At 32.4% G+C, this 13115-nt stretch overlaps 1 protein-coding gene across 13 annotated transcripts; it reads left to right on the top strand.

Annotated features, from left to right (window-relative positions):
- Window positions 1–4575: 4575 nt before the first annotated feature.
- On the top strand, window positions 4576–12779 carry LOC110729126. 13 transcript variants are annotated; one of them, XR_002512823.1, is made up of 10 exons: window positions 4576–4785; window positions 5360–5805; window positions 6251–6894; window positions 7722–7957; window positions 10595–10747; window positions 11080–11205; window positions 11518–11570; window positions 11653–11767; window positions 11947–12014; window positions 12204–12776. XR_002512823.1 is itself a non-coding variant. In XM_021908842.1 (4 exons), the coding sequence occupies exons 2-3, from the start codon at window positions 5401–5403 to the stop codon at window positions 7070–7072; spliced, it is 1227 nt and encodes a 408-aa protein (XP_021764534.1). In that variant the 5' UTR covers window positions 4577–4785; window positions 5360–5400; the 3' UTR covers window positions 7073–7082; window positions 7690–7769. The 13 variants fall into 13 exon arrangements, 3 of the variants coding, with proteins under 3 accessions (XP_021764534.1, XP_021764533.1, XP_021764532.1); XR_002512822.1 differs by having other exon boundaries at window positions 11518–11767; window positions 12204–12777; XR_002512817.1 differs by having other exon boundaries at window positions 11474–11767; window positions 12204–12777.
- Window positions 12780–13115: the final 336 nt, after the last annotated feature.

The raw sequence follows: 13115 nt of genomic DNA, 5'->3' as shown, positions 1-13115 counted from the left end.
TATGTATAGCTAACTACACATGTAATGTTATCTTCTTCTTCAATTAAACTAATGATTCGACTTAACAAGAGTAGGTAGTATTATTTGGGTATGTCAAAGCATGATTAGCTAGGCAGTTTCGGCCACCAACTAATTAAGCTTTTCAGGGTTATTTGAGAACCTTAGGAGGCACCTCGTTGCCTAATTTTGTTGGGTCCGAAAATAATCCCGATTACTAATTAGATGATTATAATAAACAAAATTGAACCGTTTATGAAGATTTCGAGACTCAATGTCGAAAAGACATGATGTGATGATAAGAGATACTTACCAATGTCAATAATGTCATTTGGAACCATATGTGTGCAACCATTATTTGGTCACATAAAGGTTTGTGATGGTGTTGAGTTAATGAAGACAAAGAGGTATATATAGTTATATACGTAACTGACTTCATTGATGATTAGGGGTGGATAGGAAGCACCTCATCCCCTTTCTTTAATGAACTTAAAAAAGATAAGAAACGTCTAAATAAGGTTATAATGCAAGCTTTTTTATCAAAGTTGCGCGAGAAATTTTTTCAAAATTTATGTTGGGGGTTGGGGATTTTGTCCCTTGAGGTCATAAAAATATATTTGGAACCATAACTCTACCAGTAGGACCTATAATGTCCCGAAAATGAGTTTAGTATAATAATATGGTTATTTTGTAAATCTATTGTATTGTAGTGGTAGTCGATATATAGGTGTAAGAGATGATTCCAATCACAATGTAAACATCTCATGAGTTTTGGGAATCCTTTATTGACCAGTTAACAAATATGATAACGTTTTCTTGGAACAAAGGACATACAACTATACATAAATGTGACTAATTCATTATACAATTATCAACAAATAACGCAGATAAGTTATTTATTAAGATATTGTTTTTATTCTTGTGCCTTAAAAAAATGAAAAGCAATACACGTATTTCAATATTCCCAACTTATTTATGCCATTTTAAAAAAATAAAAATAAAAATCGTTTTTAAAAAATAAAATAAAATAAAATATATGTGTCACTTAGCAAATATTTACAAGTTAAGACAAATAGTGGCATGTGAATTAAGGACCACTCTCTTGTTCATGGAGTCTCATCTCATAAGATAAGATGTGTATACCCGTATGAAGAAAAAGTAGGACCAATTCAATTCCTTTAGATTGAAAAAAGGTCTACACCGTTTAATTCTTGCCAACAGTTTTCCTATTCTTCAATTCTCCAACTATCATTTTCCCCCTTATGTTTTATTTGCAAACTTCATTCTCAATGTATATGGATTATTATATGTGATCAACATTTCTTCATCTAAAATTCTTTATATAAATATGTATGCAAAAAGCAACCTTTTCCTTTTTCCCTATTTCCCTATTTCCTATTTCCTTTTTTTAAAAAAATAATAGCAATATGTTGTTATTTTATTTTTTATTTTTTATTTTGCTTAATGTTATGTACATCCATCTTTTGTTAAATATGCATATTACTGCTTTTATATGGAACCTTTTATATAGATTCTAATAAAAAATATATTATTGAATCCAATACTCATCAATAATTCTAAGAAAAAGTATATATTTGTGCAATTTTATTTGATTTGCTTTCATGTAGCTAGGTATATAATTGTATATATCATAGTTTCACATATTTTGATAGATTAATGGTTAAATGTTGCATTGGATTTTTGCAAAAGTGAAACATGATTATCAATTTTCTACAAAAGGATTAATTATTGTATTGAATTTTTCCTTGTAAGAGTGATTTTATTTATTTTAATTGTTGTTTTTTGTAAGACAAAGTATTATTTATGACTTTTTAATCACGGATATTGAGTAAATTTAGCTTATTGATTGGTATGTAGTACCCCATCCATAGAATTTTTTTATTTTTTTTTATTCTTCATTTCATTCCATACATTATTCTATGATGATCTAGCTAGTGACACTGCTCTCACTCCCCACAAAAATTATTAGCTACTTACTACTCCTTATAAAGGTAATTATGTTATTATGTTGGATAATTTTTTTTTTTTTTAAAATGACGTTTATTATACTTGTGCACGCAATGCACAAATTTATGTAGATAATCTAGCAATAATACTTACAAATCAACTAATTATGAGTGATAGATGTAACAAATAATTATTGATTGTGTTGAAGGAAGCTAGATATGATCACATGATGTGGTAATGAATGTGTCACTCAATATCATGTTGTTGAAAGGTTGTAACACAAAATAAAAAATTTATATTTTTTTTTTGTTTTTTTTTTTTAGTTAAAATGGTTAAAGAGTGATATTTGTTGAGATCTTGAGTATCAATAGTAATTTCCGTTGACAACCACCAAAGATAATAGTTTTGCATTGGTTTATGCATCGAATCCGTTCTAAGCTATTGAATTCAATTAAAACTTTGATATTGTTGTCCTCGTCATCGTCAAACCTCTCATTATTTAGATTAATATCCTAATATTGACCGTTCACACGAGAAGGTTATTATAACAAGAGAAAATGAAAGGAAATATAAAAAGTTAATCTACAAATGTTAATTATTATACACTGGTATACCAACTCCAAAATGTTGGTAGTTTTGGTGCTTATGCAAGCAATTGTTAGTCATTTGTAACACAAAAAACTTTGGGTTATTTTTAAGATTGAAGTTTTTTACTTACAAAAATTCTATGGTCATATGATGGACCCAATGAATGCCTCATGTTGGTTGGCTGCCACTTGAATTGTATTTATTTTTAAGAGGCTGCTATTTGACCTTTTCTTAGTTGATGACCATAATTAACACTTTTACTTTTCGACCCTTTATTTTTAATGGATATTTTCTGTTTTTATTATTTGTTATCAATGAAAGCAAATACAACTATACAAGTAATAGTCAAAAAATTTAATACCAATTTATAAACTTTAGCTTTGGTACAACTTAGGGCCTGTTCTCATCAATTCAGCTGAACTGAACTGAACTTAACTTAACTGAATTGAAATGAATATTTTATAAGAGAAGGAAATTAGGAGTTGAACTGAACTGAACTGAATTGAATTTCAACGTATGAGAACAAGCCCTTAGCATAATTTTTTATGAGTGTTCCGTCAAAATATGGTATACATTTTTTGTTTTTGTAGTTTTTAACAATTTATACTCTACAATTAATTATGACAGAATAAAGAAAGATAATAACTAGTTTGAATATCTCAAAATTGTAAATATGGATACTTTTGAATGGATTAAGTATCTATTGCGGGCTTGTGGTCATATTGCGTTAGGATTGCGCCTAAAAATAAATAAATTAAGAAGTAGCTAGTATTGTTTAGCATTTTGTATTTAATTTACAATTAAATAAACATAATGCTAAATCATCTTAATGTGGACCGTTTATACATTGTTGACTTGCTTCTTTGCTTATTCAATTAAAAAGGAAACACAAGTTTTATTTTTAAATTTAAGCTAGTGTATACACTAAATAATTTTTGAAATTTCTAGTTGATAATTTACTTTTAAAGTTAGAAGATTCTAATGTGAATACGGGTCAAGCTCAAATCATGCATAATCCCTAACAAGTATTTTTAAAAGTAAAATTACTTGCACCGTGATTAACCAATTGAGATCAGGATATTACTTTTTGGACTAGTTATTTTTATTCTTAGGTAATTGTACAATATGATATGTTGACCAAAATATATATATATATATATATATATATATATATATATATATATATATATATATATATATATATATATGAAGTCATAAAAACAACAATATGGACAATCTTTGAATATAAACGTGTAAGACTTTATCTTTTATGTTTAGCATTTGTAACTAGGCAATTCTATTATTATAAAGCATTAGTAAGATGCTCAAAGTTTGAAGGTCATTTTTCTAATTAAAATCAAACTAAGTCAATACTTAATATTTCTTCAAATTTAGGCATTGTTTCTTTTAATTTGAATCCCTAAAGATCATATAATTATTGTTTTTTGAAATAGAAAAAAAAAAAAAAATTCCCCTTATTTGTTTCCATAAAACTATTTGATAAGAATATCACATAAGATTTTGTGGTACAAAAATAATCTACTTTCTCATATTACCACATCATATCCAAATCCTAAATGATCTTTCAATACACAAACAAGAAACAAATCATACTCATTTATGAATTTAAAATCCTAGTTCTTGTGATATGATGATCACACAATATCTAATTACTTTAACAAGAAACAAATCAAATTACATCTATAAGGATCATATGCTAATATTATATCTCAAAATAAAATTGTGCGTTTTTAAAAGAGTAGCGAAGATAGTATATAAGAATAATGTCATACAATTAACTCCTCAACAAGCTATTCTTAATCATTCGACAACTTGTCATACCATAGTACTAACCAAATTAAACATTGATAATTAAAATAAAAAAATAAAAACTCTATTGCATCCCCCAAATAAAAAGCAAGAATAATAAGCATATTCTCATTTCATTTTTTTTTTATTTTTTTATAACCATATACATACTATAGTTTTTTTTTTTCCTCTTATAAATTTAGATTTTACAATCTCGTAAAAAAAATTTAGATTTTACAACCAAATTAAGGCACCCCAATATAAATATATATATTTATTTTTCATATTTTTGAAATTAAAATTTTTTTTTAAAAAAAAAAAAAAACCACAAACTTCTCCCACCAGCAAACAAACCAACAAAACGCAAACCCCCCTTTCTTCTTCTTCTTCACCAAACTGAGCAATTTCTTCTTCCAAATTCAGGTATTTTTTGCTTTCTCTCTCTATAATCTTTTATTCATCTTTTAATTCTTTCAATTTCAAGCATTTATTTTACTTTTATTTGATCTTGTAATCTGTACATTATTCTGATTATTGGAGTTTGTATCATTTTTTTTACATGAATTTATGTTTGATGTTAGCTGATTGTGGTTCTTAGATTGCTGATTTTGATGGTTTTTGTTAATTTTCTGTTATCTTTTCTGGAAATTTGATTTTGTTGTTCATTAGTTCATAAAGTGATGATTGGCTTTTTGTAAGAAAAAATGTGATCGTTGTGTTTCACTGCTAAATTAACTCTCTTTTTTTGGGGGATTTTGATTAATATTGAGAAAAGAGAAATTTAAATTCTTGGAATTTGAAAATTGGTTTTAAAATTGCTTATTTTCTATATTTATTTATTTTGTCTGTAATATCAATTTAGTCTTAATTACAAATTGGTATCAGTTACACATGATTTGTTACATAGTATTGTTTATGCATGTAAGTTTTAGTCATTGATCTTGCTTTAATAGTTTTTGTAATCTTCCTGAATTTTGGGTTTCGTTTCATGTAACAGGTGTATTTAGATTTGATTTTTAGTGTGAAAAGGTTGATTTTATGATGAGATTCAAGAAGGGTACGAAAGTGGAGGTATTGACCCAAAAGGAGATGCCGTCGGGATCATGGAGGTGTGCCGAGATAGTAGGTGGTAATGGCCACAATTACACTGTTAAGTATGAAGGGGATGTGGAGCTTTCAGGGAATGGAATGGTTGAAAGAGTGTCCCAGAAAGTGATTAGGCCTTGCCCACCTTCGGTGGATGTATTACAGGATTGGGTATCTGGTGATGTTGTTGAGGTTTTTCACAACTATTCTTGGAAGATGGCCATAGTTTTGAAGGTCTTGGTACATAATTACCTATTGGTTAGGCTACTTGGATCTACCATTGAACTCAAAGTGAGTAAGTTTGATGTTCGGGCAAGACTTTGCTGGCAGGATGGTGAATGGATTGTGATTGGAAAGGTATATTATCTATACACATTATTCCTTAAGAGATTTCTATGTTGACACTTTAGCTGTTTGATGTACCCTGTAGTTGGTATTCAGTTTCACTATTTTTTTCATCAATTTTTTTTTTTATATGGCAACTAATTGTTGTAATTGAAGTCTTTCAAAAATCCAGTTCTTTTCACTGTAGTATCCGGTTTGTCATTGAAGCCATCACAACAAGCTTTAAACATAGTCCTTTCCTATGTCATTTTATTTTGGGGGTAGGGTTATTTGTTTACAGGGCTGCAATCTGCTGAAGGACTTTTAATGTGTGGATATTTCCTTCCATTGCTATATTGTTTTTATCTGCTTATATATTATACAGTACATGGAGAGAAATTACCCTTTTTTTTTTAATTATTGGACCAATGTTCTTAATAAATCAATTTGCTTATATGTATGTTGCTTCTCTATGTAGGCTTCCAACAAATGTGAAGATTCGAGGTTCAGGCTTCCATCGTCTCGAAAGGGTAATAATCAGTTGCAGAAAGTTGATGCTGCTGTGTGTGTACCTATGAAGGGTTACCATGTTGGCATTAGGAATCCTGATAACATTAAGGAATCTCTTGTGATTCCTTCCAGAGCTCTGAAAAGGAAGCAATCCCATTGCTATTCTCAGATTGAAGCATATGCAGGGCCTAAGCGGAAAATTAGAGTGGAGAAAAGAGAGGACATGCAGCAACAACTCGAATTACCTGAAAAGGTAGATGATGTTGCTTCTTCACGAGCAATGCTGCATGAAAAATGCATGTGTCCTTCTTTAACCAACAAAGTAACTGGGTGTTCTGAGTTGATTTTGGAGAGGGAGAAAACGGATGGTGCTGTTGGATGTTCACGTTCAGTTAGTTTAGAATCAGATGATGATAACAGTGTCTCATCTTCTGTTGGTAGTTGTAGTGTCTATGGGAATTACTCCCATAAATTGCATCGTTTTTTTGCCACAGGTCCTTGTGAAGATAATGACAGTCAAAATAGTGATGCTGAATCTTGTAGTCAGTTGAGACCCGTTGAAGGAAATTCTTTCCTTCCCGCAAAAGAGGAGTTGACAGAAGAAATACATAGGTTAGAATTGCAAGCCTATCGTTGTACTATAGGGGCATTGCATGCATCAGGTCCGTTAAGTTGGGAACAAGAACTTTTATTGACAAACCTTCGCCATTCACTGCATATATCAATTGATGAACATTTGAAGGAGATAAGGACCTTGGTTGCATCTAGTACCTGCATTCCTTCTAGTTGACAAATCATAGGTTTGTCCAATTTTTCGTCAATTATTGCAGTAGATAGTAGGCTCTTTGACTGTCTTTCACAAGTGTAAAAAAGCAACCCAAGTTGTGTCTTCGCTGCCTGTGTATTAGCTCTTTGGTTTCTCAATAGTTTACTTACAAATACTTGTACTTGGTACTATGACAAAGTAATGAATGCTTTTTTTATTTCTGAGTTTATTGCTCTCTTTTCGTTCTCTGTCTCTGCCTCTGTCTCTCTCTTTACCTGACTTCCCTACCCCTGGCTCTCTCACAGGATTTTGCTGTCCAATGTTTTGCATCCTGATGCATTTGATTATCTTTACGATATTTGTGATCACATTAGTACTTTCTTGTTTGATAAGAGTTAAATTGCAGTCTGTATAATTTTTGAAGCAGTTTGCTAATTGCTAATAAACAGTTGCATTTAGCTCCTTCTATATTGATGATATTTGGTAGTGTGCCATCATTTGTGTCTTTATAATTGATGCAGTGACCTACACCTCGGTCATCTTACTACTTTCTCGTTAAAGCAGTGATATGTGCTTTTATTCATGGCATATGAACTGTTTCGTTTATCCAAAGAAAGAAAATGAAATAATTTTCCTTTCAGGATATTATTGATACTTCCCAATGCATTTCCAGGGCCATAGCAGGGGGCTTTTCCAGATGCATAAAGATGATACTGGGATCTGCCACCTCTGTTTTGGTGTGACTGTGCCAGTATCTGCATCCAATCCCTTGCTCTAGAGGCTTATGATGCTATTGATGACTCTGTTACGCATTGCTGGCTGCTGCATTCTTCCATTCTGGGCCTTGCTGGAGCCTTGAATGCTTGTCTGCTGAAGGATGTAAAGCCAGAATCTTGTGTCTGCGACAAGGTATCTGTGCTGATACTTAAAAAGGTTCCATTTTCAATCTTTATATTGGATTAGAGTTATTCCAGCTAACCCTTTTGATCAGTGCTAATTCTCATATGGCCTCATTAATGACCTGCATTCTTTAGATTGGTTTATGGTTGCTCCAAGTTTAAGTAACTTTCTTGCTACCTTGAAAATTGAGATAGAAGAATCATTTGTGACATTAATGAAGATAACAAATATGTGACTAGAAGTACTATTGAGATATGAATTTAGCTATTTAAATTATGGTTCCTTAATTATATAGAACAGGATAATATAGTCGTTCAGGAAATTAATGATATTGTTTACTCACATGTATTTGTTGAAGGAAATTAGCCACTTTGTATATGGTAAAGCTAGCTAGAGATTGTTTAGCATCCTATTATTATGGATATTGTCAGTAAAATTCAGAAAACTTGAAAGAAAAATGAAGTATACATGTCATTCTTTGTTTATGATGTCATAGATTTTTTGTTGCTCAACTTCTAGAAGAAAACCTTGAAATTGGGTTTGGGTCCTTAAATAAGATAGTAAAGATACAAGTGTCTCAATGTGAATTCTCTCAATGTCAGTATGTCGTGTATCTTTATAGTTGAAGATTTGTTTCTTTTATGTAATTAAGTTTGAATTGTAACTTTGGCATTTTCTTTACTCCTTGTAAAAGGCTGCCTTATATCATCGAATTTTATCTACCTCAGCTGTTCTTTAAGATCAATCATAACTCTTCTATAAACAACTCGGCTCTTTTTAATTCACTAATGTTATTGGTTTATTCCACTCTGCTGCTACTGGACGATGTATGTCATTTTCTCCTGAGAGCATTAGTAGAGATTTTAGCCCATTTTTACTGAGATTCATGTGTTGGAAGATAGGAGTAGTATCGTATAAGTGCAACTGGTGAAGAATTCATTTTCTGTAACCAGCTAGAATACTGAAGTTTGCTAATCCTCAAGTTCCACCGAGGCTAGTTCTGTGATTCGGGGACATTTGTAACCGAGATATGAAAAAGCCCTGCTTATCATGCTTCTGTGATCTCTGTTATTAGCTCACTTTCACTTTGTTACATAACCTTTGTCCATATCATTACCTAATATAAATGATCATGGATTCCATACATTGTTATTGCTATATCCATCCTTATTACTCTTTGTAATATTCGGTCCATCATAACTTCCTTTTTAGGGAATTTGGATAACTGAGAGAGATGTTGGCAATCCATCTTTTGGATGTTCAGATGTTATATACATAGCCCATGATTCAAGGGATTGTCTTTTTTTGCCTTTTATTCTCTTATTAGGTCAAATTTCCCTTTTAGTCAGGGGTTGTCTATGTAATGCCTCATTGTCTCTTGTTCTTACTTTCTATCTATCTGACTAATTCTGTGCAGAGGCTTATATTTACAAGAGAAGCACAAAATAGTTGTCCACTTCATCCTGTTTACCTCATGGCCAAGCTCTTGAATCTTTTGTCTGAACTTTGAATATTGCAGACTCAGGTTATAGTTGAGCTTAGATTATTTAGCTTCTGATTCATTTAATGAAATGTAGCCTGTTCAATATGCACTGTAAGGGCCTGTTCTTATACGTTGAAATTCAATTCAATTCAATTCAGCTCAGTTCAGCTCAGCTCAGCTCAGCTCCTAATTTCCTTCTCTTATAAAATATTCAACTCAGCTCAGTTCAATCAATGAGAACAGGCCATAAGTTGTGAAGACAGTTTCTGGTTGAGCTGTGTGGCTCATCTTCTACTTTAGGCTACTGTAAATTTCTCTGTGAAACTCTGAAGTTTGTTCTTAAAAGCTACATTCTTTGCAATCTTCGCATCTATAAACTCATTTCAGATTTGAATATTGAAGTAATAGCTTTATAAGAGAAGCAATGTGATCATATTTGTTCAGGATGGGTTCAATACCTTTCTTTCCTTTTTTATTGCTGGCTCTTTTTCGATATGATTAGAAGGACTTCATCTGCATACAATTTCTCAGATCTGAGTTCATTCTAGTTGTGAAATTGATCCATTTTCTAAATTTACTTCATGGTTGGTTGAAAGAATTTGTCTTGAAAAGATCATGTGATTAGAGTTGCTGCGTCATGTATTTGGCCTTTTCTTGTGTCATGTAAGCAGAGTTCAGGGACTTGTGAGCATGTACATTACTATTTCTTTTGTTCTAGTGCCAGAGCCAAAGCTGCAAAGCAGCTTCATATGATGTGGATAATTTCCTATCATTTAGCCTTGATGGAGGCCTATTGGCTATTACCACCGACCACCTCTTGTTAACTTAGGAAATAGCTGGTTTAGTCTTTCTCAAATGTCAGACACACATCTGTTCAATGCTAGCCAGACATGTATATATGTTCTTCTGTAAACCTAGTCTACAAATAAGAATATAATTAACCGTACTATTAAGGAATTCTATGTTGGGAACTTGGGATTTTAGATAAATTCTGAGGCAAGATCATAACAGTGGAAGCCTGAGTCCTGATAGTATTACAATATGGCTGGCAGCTCAGAAAACATATATGATGAAGTATTAATTAAGTTTTCTATCACATTGGTTATAATCACTATCGTGAATGGCCTCCTAATAACCCACTTATCCCTTCTTTTGGGTTGTAGATTTGATTTAAGCTGCCTTCCACCTCACGGATTTGCGTACAAGACCTATGTGGACATGTGGAACTTGGGATTCATGCCCTGGTCTTGTCTGCTTAAATTACTTCCCGGGGCTGTGCAAATGATGATGTTGGAACTGACTATTTTTAAGCGTAGGTAAACGTGTAGCTCTTCCTCTATCATTTTATATTTCCAAATTAGCAGTGAAACCCTGGTAACCAGTCGTAGCCTATATAGGGCCGGAAAATGTTATGAGATCTTGCATTCTTTCCTTAATTTTCCTCCTTGCTGAGTCCTTATTTGCAATTGCCATAGACTGCTTTGGGATCTTCTTTAAGCCATTTTAGGATGAAAACATCTTAACAATTATTTAATTTTTCATGAACTGCATTTGCTGAACTGCTGAGAAAAATACATAGCAGTGTATTAAGCTCACACATATGAAGTATGATTCTAGGTCTTCTGAAGATGATCTATTTGTATTACAGGTCCAAGTTATTCAAATTTCAAAAGAACTTATGCAGCTGATGCGTTCTGAAATTGTGTGAAAGCTGGCTATGTACTTTCTTTTCTGGAATAAACCTCTTGCAGAGTAACTGTCCCATTTCTGAATGGTATGTATTACGAGAAAGTTTCCTCTCTCGGGGAGTTTTGAGGGTAGGGTAACAGTTTGCTGTTTTGTTCTTGATACTAGTTTGTGGGAAAGAATTGTGACTATTAAGGCTGTACACTGTTTTACTGGAGCATATCTATTGTTTCTCTTTTTAGTTTGCATTTTCTTGTTGAATGCTAGAATCATATAGCTTGATTTGATATGATTAGTAACTCTTCGTATATTGCAACTTGCTGTATGTAACTCCAGTTACTCTTGTGCTTAGCCAGTTTGGGACCTAATATCGGATTTGTCGTTTCCTGTGATTCTAAAGGACGGTTGGGAAAGGAAAGTCCTTTTTAATACAGCTGAACATCAAAATCACAGGTACAAGTGTACAGCCAATAATCTCAGCCTCTTAAGTTCTCAATTTCTTTATTTTGAATCTTATATTGATGGATCCTTTAAGGATGCTTCACCTGCTAAGGGTGCTGTTGTATGTGGTAACTTTCACATATCATGATTGATGCGCCGAAACCATAATTGCACATTGTTGGCTCCAGTTAATGATCTCCCTTGCTCAGGTCAGAATTCTGAATCTTAGAACAGCGGTTTTTGTTGTATGTTCTATGAAAAATAATGCTTCAACCTGACCTTTGACATGAATATTAAGTACGCGAAAATGATTTTATGCCCTGTTTCATTTATTTTCTCACCAAATGTCCAGCCTTTTGTCTATTAACCCCATTTTGATTGATTGCAGCTTCCATGTGACGGTGCCCCCCTCGCCCATATTCTCTTAAGGGACTAAGAGAGGGACTTGGACGGAAGGTATATTGGGGAATGTTTGCATTTATTAGATTTCGATTACGCTACTATATATATATATATAACTTCTTGACGTGGAGAACTTTGAGCCTTTAGACAGAATGACAGTTACAAATTAGTTTTCAAGATTTTGTGATTATTAATGTTGTCAATATTTAATTCCTGATTAAGTTGGCTAACTGATTGTTCTAGGGACAGTTAACAGCTGCACAGCTGCTGTTGTGCTGACGCCGTCAAGTCTGGCATTGAAGGCGATTCATATTGAGTTGTTAAGGATGTTACTATCTATGGAAAGTCACGCACCCTGAACTTTTTGGTTCCCTGCATGTTTGCCCGAAACTTGAATCAGTAATTTTCATCAGCATCGTGTGAGGGCAGGACTTTTCACAGGATTTTGAGGGTGATAAGCTCTACTGTCATCAGTTATAACATCACTACAGTTCAAATTATACTATTAACGTGACAATTATACACGAAGAGAGTATATATACAATCTGCATAAGTTTATCCCCAAGCAGAAAACAGATCAAACTCGAACCCAAATTGGTGTAGATGAAAGAAGATATTTTATTTCACATCATCTTTCTAGTTTGTAATGAACTGCTTTTGCTGTTGTTATTAAGTGTTATTGCCAAAAAATTTATTTATTTTTTTGAATGGAAGTGTTATTGCCAATATAGTAAGGCCATGTACAATTGAACATCACTTGGTTTAATAGCTATATCATATAATCTCTTTATAACTCGATTTCTATGACTAAAATTTAAACGACTAAGGTCGTGTTCTCTTTAGCTTATCAATTCAGTTTAGTGCAGTTCAACTCTAATCAGGTCAGTTTAATTTTTAATTTCCTTTTCTCATAAATAATTCATTTCAACTCTTTCCAATTCAGTTTAGTTCAGCTCAGCTCAGCTCAGCTCTAATCAGTTCAGTTCAATTCAGTTGTTTTCAATAAATTAGAACAAGTCCTAAGTACAGCTAGCATGTTAGCCACTAAACAATCATCAAGTTAAGGAAAAAAAAAAGAAGAAGAAATATATTCTCTCGTAATTCAAGTGCAAGAAAAAAAAAAAATAACTTAGTAGTATTTGGGTATCAGTAAGT

This window comes from Chenopodium quinoa, unplaced genomic scaffold (assembly GCF_001683475.1).
Source record: "Chenopodium quinoa cultivar QQ74 unplaced genomic scaffold, ASM168347v1, whole genome shotgun sequence".
Classification (NCBI taxonomy): Eukaryota; Viridiplantae; Streptophyta; class Magnoliopsida; order Caryophyllales; family Amaranthaceae; genus Chenopodium; species Chenopodium quinoa.
Note: the sequence above shows the minus strand (reverse complement) of the source record. Positions and strands in the feature narration are given on the sequence as shown.